Source organism: Argiope bruennichi, chromosome 9 (assembly GCF_947563725.1).
Source record: "Argiope bruennichi chromosome 9, qqArgBrue1.1, whole genome shotgun sequence".
NCBI lineage: Eukaryota > Metazoa > Arthropoda > Arachnida > Araneae > Araneidae > Argiope > Argiope bruennichi.
This window is the reverse complement of record NC_079159.1, coordinates 13,429,210-13,444,108: the sequence shown is the minus strand read 5'-3', so window position 1 is coordinate 13,444,108 and position 14,899 is coordinate 13,429,210. Positions and strand designations below refer to the sequence as shown.

The window sequence follows — 14,899 nt, the reverse complement described above, 5'->3', positions numbered from 1 at the left end:
CTTTTATGTTTATTAAAACTTTTAATTTTTATATAAACTCTAATTTGCATTAGAATGCTTAGATTTATCAAATTATATCTTTCTTTATAGGTTGTTGGTAATCCTAATACTCCTTTATGTAGATTTTTTAAAGCATTTGGCTTTTGTAAATTACCTCATTGTGAAAAGAGGCATCATATAAACTCTGTTGTTGATCAACCAAAAGTTATTTTTAGAGAAGGGAATGTCCATGCCAAAATAACACACATGTTTGATGCATCTCATTTTTGTGCTCGAGTTATCAAATATGTCCCTCCTGGTTGTGAGCAAGCAGTGTGTTTAAGCAGTGAATATGCTGAGATGGGTTTGAAGTTGAAGAAATTTTATTCCACAGAATCAAATCGGAAAGTGGAGGATTGTCCAGTTATTGGTGGAAATTACATCATTCAGTATGGAAATGGTTTTTTCTATAGAGTTAAGGTGAGAAATATTTTATGATAATTTACTTTTTACTCATTGTTGAAAAGTTTCAGATTTAATGGAAATTAATCATTAATTATTATCTCTGAATTATTTAGACTTAGTTAAATTAAATTTTTTCCCTTTTTAGGTTTAATGCATAGGAAAATGTTAATGAATAACAAATGTTTAAAAAATTATTATTAAAAATAGCATCCATGGAGCAACTGGTTAGCATTGGCATATTTCCGAGTACACAGAGTAGATAGGTGCTTTAGTTCATATGTATGAGAAGTGGCCACAAGGAAGTTGGGGGGGGGGGAGAGAAGGGGAAAAACGGTGTTATTAGCCTATTGGCCAAATATGTAAATTTGTAAATAATAATGAATAAATGAATGAAAAAAATAGAAATACTATAAAATAAAATATCAGGATAAAATTATATCTTTGCCATAATTTCAGTTTGATTGGCCAGATTCCTATCTATGTTATTATATTCATTTAGTTTTTACAGTATTTAAGAATATTGAATGTGTGCTTATTTTGCTTACATAATATTGTATACAAACAAGGGATGGCGAATCAGTGACATCCGTGCTATTGATGGCACACAACACAATATCTTGGGCATGCCGCCAATCAAAATGGTTTGCATTTTAGTTTAAAATAACAATGTTCACTATGAAGCATTATGAACAAACGCGAGTGATTGGTCATGATGCATGGAGTGCATATGCTCTCTCTACCCTATTTCATGTATAGAAGAAAATTGGTCGATATCATTGGTTCGCACCATCGCGCACTCTGCAAAGAAAATGTGACGTCATTATGTGCAAACTTCCAAGTAGGTTCAGTTCTTATTGCTAGGATTGTAATTTCCAAAGAACAAATCTGCTTTTATGCTTTGTTGTGTGATTTTTATCTCCCCCTCTCTCTCTCTTTTTAATCTTTTATTTACTGACTAAATGAATTTGTCTGAGCATATTCGTATGAATAACAGTCAAGAATTTCCCTCCTAATTTCAAAACTGAAATTGTTGAAAACAATGAAATAGTTTCCATTAGATGCAATTTAAAGTCGATGGATGGTATCAACGAATGAGTGAAATAATTCGGAAATTCAACAAATACTAAGTGGAACAATAGAAAATCATGTCCTACAGAAAAAAAAAATATATTTGCTGGTAAGTTAAGGCTTTCAAAATTGGTGTTTTTTAAAGATATATGCCAACATTTCAGTGAATTGAATTTAAAGCTTCAAGGCACAAATAAAACAATTATCATCATGATGAATCTCATTTATGCTTTTGACACTAAACTGCATGTTTTCAGGAACAATATTATTACAAGAAACTACAAGTACTTCCCAAACATGGGGGAAAAAAAAATCAAAGATTCAGATGTACATGGGAAACCAGACGAAGGAAAAGTTATTTCCAAAATTGATTCTTTAATCAAGGAATTTTCAGCTAGATTTTCTGAGTTCAAAGAATTGTCGGAAATGCTCAAGATTATTATGCATCCAGATGTGACTTCATTTGATAAACTGAACTTGTCCCAATTCGATGAGTTAGAAATTGAAGAATTTGAAATGCAACTGATTGATTTCCAGTCTAGCTCAATATGGATTCAAAAATTTATTGAAACAAGGAAAAAGTTGGAATTGATTGTAACAGAAACATTAACAAGCAATATAAGTAAAAATGACAGTAACGAAATTTTGGACACATGGAATTAGATTCCAAACATATTTTGCTGTTTGAAGAAGCTGGCTCATGCTATTTTAACCATTTTTCATCTACTTATGCCTGCAAGTCATTATTTACAGAGATGAATAACATTAAAGACTCACTTAGAAACCGTTTGGTAGATGAGTCTGATTCAGCATGCATTCTGCTAAAAATAATATCTTATAATTCATCTTAGCATGTTACAATCTTACCTAATATAAGTTATTTGTCATCTAATCTGCAACAACAGAAGTCACACTAATGGTACTTTGATTTGAATTACACATATAACTAAAACATTTACTACTATACAGTGCAAAATGTATTTTTTCGTAGTAGTTTTGTGTTGTTAGTATTTAGCTTTATTATCTTCCCAATAATCACGTCAAAATTATTTGATGGCACATCTATATCTCATTCAGTATTTCTTTAGAAAAAATAGTATGTTGATTTATAAAAGTTCACCACCCTGATGTATACTATGCATTTATTAGCCATAATAAATAAACATGTGTTCATAAAGTTATGAAGTTATCACCTTTTGATCTGTATATACCAATAAAAATTTAGGCATGGTTATTAATACAGGAATGTGAAGGGATTTTTTAAAAGTATATTAAAGTTTTAAATCATAGTATTGAATTATTATGATATGCTGTAATGGTCATTCACTGGATTCATTTGTATTAAGTAATCTCTATGACAATAATATTTAATTCAGATGAAAGTATGGTCCAATTGAACCAGGTTGAACTAGGTTTTTGTGAGTCAGAAAAGAAAATAGAAGAGTAAGATTGCTGTAAAATCAGTTTCTTCTTCCTGACACTTGAAATCACTTCTCTGCTAAATTTTTTCTTATTGTGAAGACACTTTGCACGCTACTACAGCGATTAATTTTAAAACTGATACATGACAAATTTATAATTTTGGTTTTGACAAGTAATGTATTTCCATTTTTGAATGTTTTTAGATTTTAGCTGGCTATGAAATTTTTATTAAAGAATTTGTTTCGGACATTTTAAGCTTGTTTCAAACTTCTTTATGCTTCTTCTGATGTTCCTTGTTGTCTGCAAGCCATGACACCTTTGTGTTCTTTGACATAATCCAGAAAGTGATTTTTTTTTTTTGAGAAAACAAGCATACCTGCAAAATGAATTTCAGATGTAATTTGCTAAATTATATTTTTTTAAAAATTATTTAAACTTAAAAATTTTAAATATCTTTCTCTGACAAGGGAATAAATAAAATTCATTAAATTTCAGTTGAATTCACTATGGGGGTTTATTGGTAGAATTTAACTTTAGAACTGCGATGGAAGGAAGTGCTTCCTCAGGTATCACCCTCCCGTGGCTTTGAATGAAATTCAGCTGAATGAAAACAATTCTTCTGTTGATAACCCTACCCCTTTAAAAAAAAGAAAACACGTTCTATTTCCTTTCAACAATGATACAGCATTCATCCAATATGATACATCTGCTGCAGTAAAGGTTGATTAATACAGTGATTGGTCATAATTGCCAATTAACTTATTTGTGTTTATGAATAATTACAAGTAGTTATACATAATTGCTAGTTAATTGCATTTACCATAGCATATTGTCTACTTATTCTGATATCAAGTCTGATTGTCTTATGGGCATTTTAACGTTGTTATTTAATGATGTTTACACCTCAATAAATTTTCACTGTTTTAATCTAATTTTTATAGGCTGGAATATTATATATAATTTGCAATATGCATGATTAAAAATAGTGCAAAACATAGTATAAGGCAAATTGTTAGACTTGGAACTTTCAAATTTAGCAAGTTTTCTTTTTGATTGTAGATGTGCACTGAGAAAAACTAAACTCAGTGGCACAGCAGCTCATATAGGCTAAAGCCTACAGTGCTCATATCTGCTTTCTTGACTGAGGGCTCTGGGGTTCAAGGCTATGTCCCAGTTAGGTGGTCAGCCTAATGCAGAACCTCTAGTGTTTTGTTCCTCAGTTTATCGATCCACTGAAGGGATGAAAGGCTGAGTCGATTTTGCCCAGTGCGTTGAAGCACCACCACACTACCATGCACTGAGAAAGGGTGTTTAAAAAATTTTATTCGGTGCTGATTTGGAAGATACTTTTCTCAATAAGTTTTGAGCATATTATTTTACAAAAATAATTTTATTACATTAAAAAATGTTTTTTAGTTATATCAACTATATTTCCATGCACTTCTATAACTTTAATGAATGATTCAAAATATTTTTAAATATATTTCATAGTAATATTTTTCTTTGTTGTTGTCTCTATATTTATATTCATAATCATTGTGATGATATCTTTACTGTGATGCAGTGTTAATGATTAAACTTTTAAAAGTAATATAAAGATAGATGTATCAGTCCTAAAACATTATGATGGTGCAATGTTTGAGACATTTTTATTTTTTAGAATTTAATATGCTGATACATAAACATATGTTGTTTCTTTAAAAAACAGTTCCACTAATTAATTAATTTGAGCACTTCTTAAAAACTTATTTCTTTTTTCTATTGGTGCAAGATGTTATATTTCCTTTGCTGGAAAATTTATTGTTTTATTATTATATTATATTTTAGGTAATGAACATCACAAGAACTCCTGAAACGAATTCTCAGAAGATAACTCTTATGTTTAGGGATGATGGCTTTATTCAGACTTGTGATACATGTGAACTTTATAAAGATCTCACTTGTGATGAGCTTCCTCCTCCTCATGCAGTTGAGATTTACTTATGTAATGTTACCACCCCTGATTCCTGCTTAGATTGGAATCCCCAAGCAAACCACTTTGTTAAGAAGTTGATAATGGATAAAGAAATTCACGGAAAAGTATGAAATATTTACTATATTTTCATTTTACTTTTAAGAACTTTTTTCTTTCTCAAAATCATAGTAGTTTGATGTCAAAGTCTTGTTTTGGGGATCTGAAGGTTACAAATTTGGGATCCATTTCTTTTGAAAAGTTTGCTCTGCTTTCAGACCTCTCACATTAATGAAAAAAGGAAATTTGAAACGAGAATTCTGTCTTATATCACCCTTATCACTTGACAAAAATTATGAAATTAATCTCAAGATAGAATAGAAAATAATATAGTTAATTGATTCCATTACCCTCCATATCAAGTCAGTTTGTAAGGTTATTATAACTTAATGATAATCTTAGTCTTGTGATTGGAGAATTACTGTGGTTGCCAGAGCCTGCTATGCTTTTGATAGTCATTCCTTGGCTCAGCTCTCATTGGATGAGATGGGGGCTTTTCTTTCAAATGTATGGGAATGAAGAATTTTCAGTTCTATAGTTGATTCTCACTTACTTTTTGGGCAGAGTAATGAAGTGGGCTTGAATTACCTCTATTCTAATGACAGAAAGGATCTCTTATGTCAGGTGTTGTATCATGCTAGCATTGACCATTAGAGCACAACCTTAGTTTTCATCTCAGTGCTACTTTAAAGGCAGTCTTTCAATTTAATCGCATGGATAGAAATTCAACCATAATTGGTTGTGTTGTGTTTCTGTAGAACACCAGATGAATACTTATTTTACCTGTGTATGTGTTAGATTTTGTGAATAATTGCACTTATGATTGTCTTTTGTGCATTACTTAATTATAAGGTAAAAAAACTTTCTTTGAGAAATATAATTTATTTTTGAATTGCAAGCTATAATGGACTTCTCTGACTGTGACAGGTTAAAAGGTGTTGAGCCAGAGAATTATGTTGGACACTTAAGCGCATTAAAGTTGGCAAAGAGGGGGGAGCTATTTTTCAAAGGGGTTTTCATAAGACATGCTTATGATAAAATAGGCCTAAAAGAATTCCTCTAGGAATTTTCTAGAAAGTGTAGTGTAAAAAAAGTGTATAGAAACTATCAAAAGTTATAATATAAGATGATTGAAATTAAAATAGGCTTCATAAAAAGAAAGGGGGAAAAAATAGGGAGTAAAGTAAAGATTTCAATGGAAATAAAGGTTATATTTTGAAGCAATATTTTCCTAAAGTAATTGATGCACAATTCTATTTAAAAAACAAGTAATATATAAAAAATACTTTTTTAAATCAATTCCTACTTTCGCAAGAATTGAACTCGCATTCTTCACCTTCACATGAAAAATACTGAAATCCTTGCATTTTACCGATTGAGCTACTGCCTGTTGATTTCAATTTTAATTATAAACTGCTAAAATTCTGTTTAAAGTATTATATATTAATTAGATTTAATAATTAATGAAATAATATTTGAAAAACTGTATTAACATCAAGTGTCATTCACTACAAGTTTAAAAAAAAATGTATTTGAACTTGAGTGGATGAATAAAAAGTATTTTATTAACGATTGAAAATTTAAATAAGATATATATATATATATATATATATATATATATATAATATATATATAGGGAGAGTGTGAACTAATAGTAGGAATTGAATGACATTCAAATTTAAAAGGAAATTTCAGCACTAGTGTAGTATGTTTATAATGTATTGTTTGAGTATTACTTTTAAACAATGAAAAAGAAGAGAGTTCCTATTATTGATGTATGATCACTATATTCTGAAATACTTAAGGCAGATAAAGTATTGTTTCTACAGTTATTAAACTCTGTATACAGTATGGGATATTCCCCGACTGATGGAAACAGGCCAAAATTGTCTTAATCCTTTATTAATCAAATTATTTTATCATTTTTTCCCTAATTTATTTTTGAACCATTAGTTAAATTTTGGTACAGAATAAACACAGAAAGAAGAAAAAAAAATTTAAAATTAATTTAAATAATTTAATTAATAATAAAATATTTTAATGTTATTTTTAGTCGATATGTACTATTTTCTATTGGAAATTAGTTTTTCATGTTTTTTCAAATACTATTAGAAAAAATAGTCATATTGTGAAGACATAAGCCGGATTTAAATGGTACTTTAAAGTATAGTGGGTAAATAAAAGGTTAAACCCAAGACCGAATAGAATTGTTGTTGTTGTTGTTTCTAATTCCAGGTGTTATAGCTGCGCTATACATAAACAATAGCAAATCTCTTAAAATCTCAAAAATCGTAAAATTTAAACATTTAAGAATGTGATTGGGGATAGGCTCGATCTGCCTTGCACCAAGGACATTCAGAAAAGACCTTCCGACCGTGTTGGAAGGTGTGGGATTTGGTGTGTCCACTCAAAAAACGAGTGAGAGCCGTTTGCTGTTTTCTAGAGATATTATTCAGGCGGTGGCACCAACCAGGACTCTTAACAAAGGTGAGCAGGTGGGACTCTTCAAAGAGTGCTCGACTCCATCTTTTTGATAGAGGAGGTTTCAGAATCAGTTAGTGTTGCATCACCATGAAATATGTCAGCTGAGGCAGTCTTAGCTAAGTTATCCGTTATCTCATTGTCATTTAAACCAACATGTGAGGGGATCGATTGAAAGTGTATAGAGTGATCAGTGGAGAGCATGGCAATAAGGTCTAAGATATTCATGCTAATCTTGTCCTCCACTGAGACTTGTCCAATGAGAAAGGTGCTGTATAGAGGCACGACTGTCCGTTAAAATCCAAATGTCTCCGAAGACAATTTCAGAGGACGTGTCAATATATTGAAGTCCCTTATAGATTGCAATAAGTGCGGACCTGAATACAGAACAGTTGACAGGATTACTAAAAAAAATATCAGTAGTTCCTTCAGGAGTCTCAGTGTGCACGCCACTACCAGAAACGTCACCATCTCCTTTACTGCCATCAGTGTACATTTCAGAGCCGAAGATGGAATCCTATGAATTGTTTCCAGAGACATTTGTCTAATAAATTCAGGTAACTCTGACTTTTTGCTAATCTTGGCCTAGAGATCAGTATGGAAATGAATTCGATCAAGGTCAAACATAAAATGCCAATAAGGCTTTAAGGAATGTGGTTCCACATCTCTAGAAGGAAGACCCATCTCTTTTGCGAAGGAAAAAGGGCTGTGCTTCTTTAAACGCTTATTATTATGCCATGAATGAAGATAAGCAGAAGTTCTGTGCTGATCATTGTAGCTAAAGAGCTTTTTGTAATATTTTGAATGACAGTAACTTCTCAGAGAAAGAGGTGATAGATCGCTCTCATACAATACAATATCATTAGGGCAGCTACTGCGAAGGCCAGTAATTATTCTTGAAAGACCAATTTGTTTGCTCCGTATATATGACAAAATATTGGATTAATTAATCATTTCTCCACATATTTAAAGAAAACAATATTTTAAAACCTTGTTAGTTCAATTTTAGAAAAAGACTTGTTACTGCAGATATCCTAAGTAGAATTCAGGTATTTTTATGCTATTTAAAAATCAATGAATATGTAACTTGTATGATTTCATTCGATATATAAAATCTGCTTTACTCCATTGGACGGAATCATGTATACAAGTTATTATGCAAATTGGGAATTCCAAATAGAATTGTAAATATTGCATATGAACAATATATGTATGTATTTTTAAGTGATGGAACTAAGAGATATTATGATAGTTGGTACAAACAGGATTCAAACTTAGGATTGATTTTTTGGCTATTAGTTATAAATGGGATTTTGGATGGGAGATATTGCTACTCTAATATACATTCAGGCCTAATTGGATAATTTAGTAATGTTGTTAAGAGCTACATCATCTTATCATTTTACAAAAAATGGCCCAACAAATTATTGGTTTCAAATTAATTATTATGTTATTAAAAAATTATTATGTTTGAAAATGATATATATTTTATTTAAATTTTTGGACACTTTGATTGCAAATTTCAGATTGTTTTATGCCTCGGAGAAACACTCTGGTTGCATCCAATGGTTCTGAGAGAAAAGTTGGCATTTAATAATGACTACCTAAATGTTTTAACTGTGGATAAATCTTTAAGAGATGCAGAATTTGCCATGGAGAATGAAAAACATTTGCCATTACTGTTTAAAGCATGTCAGAATAAGATTCAACTGCCTAGCCAAATAAGTAATTATAATTTTTTGTTTCATTAATTTTTTTATCAATTTGAATCATATGCATTCTTTTCCCTAATACAAATTATCCGTGGACAAATAACTTGAATGTTTACACTTAATTGAAATCTATATTGATAATTTGGAACTTATTTTTACTTAGCTAGCATTTTCTTTTTAAAAAATTATTTTATTAACTTCATTCTGTCTGCCATCAAAGTTAAATTCCCCACCCCACCCCCGATATTAGAATGCATATAAAATTTCCAAGTTTTCAGTAATTAACCATCAATTTTTATTCCTAAAAATTCTGTAAAAAGGAAAAGATAAAATTTTTAATATGCTATTCTTAATTTCATTTGATCATGCAGAAAAGGAATATATATTAATGAATTAAAAATTAGTATATGTGTTAAATATGATTATACAGTAAATCACTTTTATATATATAATTAAATTTATCTGTTAAAGAAAATGTATATGTTAGTGTGTAAAATCGAATCAGAGAGCGTCAACATTCTCTGATGAATGTTGTGATTATTATCCTGTAAATGTTGAATGGCAGTGATTAGAATGATTGCATTCATCAAAGAATGTCAGTATTTTTCAGATTTTGTTTTTCAGGTAACATAAATACCATATATAGTTAAATTTGATTTTGTTTTATATTAAAAATGCCTTTATAATAAACAAAATGAAAATATATGAATTTTGTAAGTTTTAGACTTTAATCTAGCAAATGTAATTTTTTTACTTCTTAGTGTCTTTGAATCAACATTTACTACATTACTAAAACCTAGCTTTAAATTGAATGATATCCTAATAGTAATCTAGTTTTTAGAGTTGAATTGTAGAAATTGGTAATTGGTAATATATATTTAAATATATATATGTAATGTAGAATTGCTTTGTATTTGTTATTCATTTTTCTACTATATTTTATATTCAGGTTCAAGTTCACAAGAAAAAATAATTCATGAGGATTTAAAAATTCAAGTCTCTTATGCGTTCTTGGAGTTAAATGTGTATGAAGATGTTTATGTTTCTAGTGTTATTTCACCACATCAGATCTATGTACAGCGAGTCAAATTTGTGGATTGGTTAGTTTCATTTCATATTCAAATTGCAATCTCAATGCATTAGGGTCCGGCAGGATAATTGGTAATAGATTTTGCAGACCTAGTCATTTTCTTCACTATGGAATTATTATGTGAAAAGGAAAATAACTTCATAAATTGTATGAATAAAAATTATGAATTATTGTAGATTCATTGAACAAAAAATTTATTAATTAATCGGTTTGAAGTACAACAATTTTAACAATTCATGTGGTATGTTCCCTATTACCCAGAGATTATTCGATAATTATGAGATAATTTTTTGGGTTTCTGATAACAGTAACAAGTGAATTTGTGGAGAATATATTTGAAATAAAACACTGCTCCTTACTGTCTGAAAATTTATTTTTCTATCCATTTCCAACTACCTCAAAATACTGACTTTTTACTGTTTTTCAAATTACATTTTAGTTTATAGAATATTGAATATAAACTATGGTAATTCCTTCAATTTGGAGTAATTTGTAATCATTCTGTTCTTATTTATTTATTTATTTGGAAATAAGCCTTAATAAAAATATACATGAATGAATTTTATGAGAGACGAGAAATAAATACCTTAGGACACAATTTAAAATGAGTAAGGAGTACTAGTTCAATTTAATAGCAGAAGGCTCTCACTTCAAAAAGAGCATTCAGTTTCTTATTCAACTCATTTTTCTCTGATATTAATGTTGCCTAGAAAGTATTAATATGATCTATTAGAATAGCTTTTATCTGATACAAAAATTGCAAATTGTCCTTCAATGTCAATTACTTCTATCTTCAAAACCTCCTCTTCTTACTAAGGGTTAAAATCATCAGAATTCTTCCTCAATATTACATTTTTCTTCTTTTTTTTATATCACTTTTTTGTATTTTTTTCCGTATTTGTCATCAAAGATCATGAAATTGTTAATGTTAATAATAATTACCTTTATTCATGAAAGGTTAATATGTATATAGATCACATGGTAAATTGTTTTTAAAATTTCAATTGTTAATTTGATATAAAATTATCAACATTATTTACAGGGCAAATGCTACCTCTTTACTAGATTTAATACTGCTTTCAATCAGGTAATAAATTATTCCAAATGCAAGAATAATATCAATTTTTATTACAATAAAAGCCTCTCTTCTATTTACCCCATGAAGAACATTGCCAAGAGTAATTGAGAACACTATTCTGTTTTTTAGGAGAAAGTCCAATTATGAAAAATAAATTATATTTTTAACTGCTGTATTCTTTAGATATAAGAAATACATAACTTTGTAACTGACTTCGTAAATAATGTAATGCATAAATAAGGACATTTAGGTGTGTATTAGTTTCACTTTTTTTTAAAACATGATTCCAATTAAAGTAAATAAACATTAGAAAATAATTCTGAAAGAAAGGGGAGAAATCTTGTTAATCTTCCTTTTGAGTACTTTAATGAAGGCACCAGCTAAAGCTAGCACTCTAAAACCTCAGCGGTGCATCTCACTGTTCCCAATTATCCTTCCTGAACCCATTTATTTAAATAGTAAAAACTGTAAAATTTATGTAATTTATAATTACTGTTTATTTGTTTATAGTTTAAGTGAGTTATTGGAAAAAATTAATGCCCATGTTGAAGCCAAAAAATTGAAAAAATGTTCAACATTACTGAATGGCATGCACTGTATTGCACCATTTTCGTTAGATAACAGGTATGAATAAAAATTATTTAAATACTATTCATTTTTATTATTTCAATCATTTTATTAGATTGCTTTATTATTTCTCTGTTCTTAATAAGTCTTTATTGAAATTGTAATTTTCCTGAAATAATTACCTTGATTCAATTTACAATAATTTTACAATCAATGACTTAGGAATTTGCATTTTGCAGACATAAACAAAAGTTAATATTATTTAGTTTATATTCTACAAGCCACTCATAAAATATTTAACCTGCAATTTATCTTCTTTTTTTAAATGGTTCCCATTTCTTGAAATTTTTGAATAAAATATGGTGTCAACTTCACATTAGGTGAATATTTTTCATTGCCAGTTTTAAATTTCTCTTGATCTGCTTTTGGTGATTTTGACTTGGTGGGTTAATTTATATTGATTCATTATTGCAGAAAGGTGAAAATGAAATAACAATGAATGGGAAAGAACAAATACTGTTTAACAATATGGAGCAAATGGGGACTGTTTAACAATAAATACATGAGCAAACAAGTTTGAACTAATTGTTTACTATAGAGCAAACTTTATGTCATCCACTTTAGTGGTGAACTTTGTAGAGAAAAAAAGTGATCCTTGTAGGGAAGACTGCTCTGAGTATTTTATTTTTAAAAAAAAGGGTATATTAATGTAAAAAGTAATTTATTAATAATATATAGTTTAATTTATATATAAATAAATTAAAAGTACTATTGGATGCTTAATAAAAATTTATTTTTTCAAGTGGATATTTGAATTTTATTAAGTATTTTCAAAACCCATCAAGAAAGATTATTATTTTTTTATATCTCTATTTAGTTAAGTGTATTATGGATAAAACATCAAAAGATATGGAAATGACAAAAAGAATAACCAGCATAAATGGTCCAACCTATATTGAATTTTGATATAAACTAATTATGCAAAATTTGGAGAATTTTCTCTTTCATTTAGATAGATTCATTTCATTAGAACAGATTCACTAGATGAATTAGAATGATCATCATGACCAAGAAATTCTAGTTCCAATTCATTTTCTAATGTACAAAATAGAAAATCTGTGAAAATCCTTCCAAATTAGGTTATAGAAGAAAAATAGGTCTAAATATCTTTCTTATAATTATAACAAGTTTCTGTGCAGAAAGTGTACATTAAAAATAAAGTTTACATGTAAAAAAATGTATCAAAAGCAACAAGAAATAAAAAACATATTTCAGAAGAAAAAAACTATATAATTAATGCTTGTAAATATATTTTTAACTGAGCAGTCAATTTATTTGCACGTCAATAAATTGGTATGCAAATAAACTCTAGTAAGAATAAATAGCAATGGTCAATAAAATGAGACCTGCAATTTTTGTTATATGTTGATTTGTTTTATTTTCTCTTCATGGTTTAAATTGAAAGTATATTATTATCTAGTTTATTATTATCTAGATAGTATATTATTATGCTTGTATATTATTATCTCTCAGCATTTTTTAAAAAATTTTGTATTCAGCTTTGCATTCTCCTCCCCCCCCCCCCCATCTGTTTGGTAAGTTTTGATTTGAGTGTTTGCAAACATTATGGATTGAGAAGATCCCATCATTAGAAGATAAAACTTCTAATGTGATTATATTATTAACACCTAAAATGTGGTGTCAATAATAATTTTGTTTTTATTTCTTAAACACTCTGCCAATGTGCAGGAGATTTTCTACTACAACTTTCATTAGTTAATCTATAACAATCATATCTGAGATATTGTTTAAAGGATAGACACGTGTCTAGATGAAAGGGTACATTTATTTAATTATAAGAATAAATTTCATTCAAATATATCTTATGAGTTTTAAAGACAAACAGTTCATAGTTGAAACCATTTTATTTGGTGTATTGATATACTCTATGTTTTTAATCTCTCATTCAATTTTATTAAACTGATTTTCTATTACATTTGTTGATACATGCTAAAAATGCTAAATGTTTGAAAATTTATAATTTTTTATGATGTGATCATAGTAGTAAATTCCATGTAATAAAGTAAGCAAACTTAAAGGCTGAAAAATGAGTAATTTAAATGAATTTAGTAAATAAATGAATAAGCACTTTAGTAATTTAAATGAATAAGCATTGCATCAGTTTAAAAAAAAAATCATTCTAAAATAAGATATGCAAATTTGAATTCCAAAATTTATAAAAATACGCTTTTGCCTAATTAAGTTGGTTTTAATAAATAAAGAAAGAAAAAAAAGTTTTTATTTTTATTTTTTATGATAGCATTTTCATTCTTTTTTACTTATAAAAAGTAGTCGAAAAATTCCATTTCTTCACACATCTGCACATGTGCACTCTCTCTCTCTCTTTCTTCATTTGAATGTTTGAATGACTGAGCTATTTTTCATCATATTATTTTCTTTCTACATTATTATTCTCTTTAATAGCTAAATAATATTATTTATCTAATTTTTTCCATTTGAAACTTTTAAAAACTGTAATTAATGTTTATGCATTTTAGGTATTATCGAGCTGGAATAACAAGTGTGTCATCTGATTCTGATGATGTGCAATTATTTTTTGTGGACTTTGGCGATTCCTGCTGTGCAACAAAAGATTCGATTTTTATTCTGCCTTCTGAATTCACGTTATTGCCATTTCAAGCAATTGAATGTGAATTGGATGGCATCCGTGCACCGCATGGAGGTTGGTCAGATAAAGCAGCAGATTTTCTAGAAGATTTAACAAGGGATGAGTCTAATAACATGAAAATTGTGGAATTGAAGGTATGTTTATTAATTTAGTTTTTTTTAGTTATTGAAATTCTTGAAATTTATTTTGTTGATTCCCACTGCTTTTACTAAACAGAAAAACCATCTTTCTTCTATGTAATTTTTACATTCATAATATTTGAAGACAGTGTATATATATATATATAATTGAAAATTTAGCATTAAGTCTCACCTGATATATAAATATTACCATTTAA

The 14,899-nt window shown here is 28.6% G+C and overlaps 1 protein-coding gene across 1 annotated transcript in view; it reads left to right on the top strand.

Annotated features, from left to right (window-relative positions):
• LOC129984286 (putative ATP-dependent RNA helicase TDRD12) overlaps nucleotides 1–14,899 on the top strand; it is a 76,641-nt gene that overhangs the window by 49,740 nt on the left and 12,002 nt on the right. The window contains exons 28-33 of the mRNA XM_056094142.1: nucleotides 91–459; nucleotides 4,762–5,013; nucleotides 8,953–9,151; nucleotides 10,088–10,238; nucleotides 11,817–11,930; nucleotides 14,432–14,696. Of these exons, the coding sequence (XP_055950117.1) occupies nucleotides 91–459; nucleotides 4,762–5,013; nucleotides 8,953–9,151; nucleotides 10,088–10,238; nucleotides 11,817–11,930; nucleotides 14,432–14,696 (1,350 nt within the window). The remainder of the gene's footprint in view (nucleotides 1–90; nucleotides 460–4,761; nucleotides 5,014–8,952; nucleotides 9,152–10,087; nucleotides 10,239–11,816; nucleotides 11,931–14,431; nucleotides 14,697–14,899) is intronic.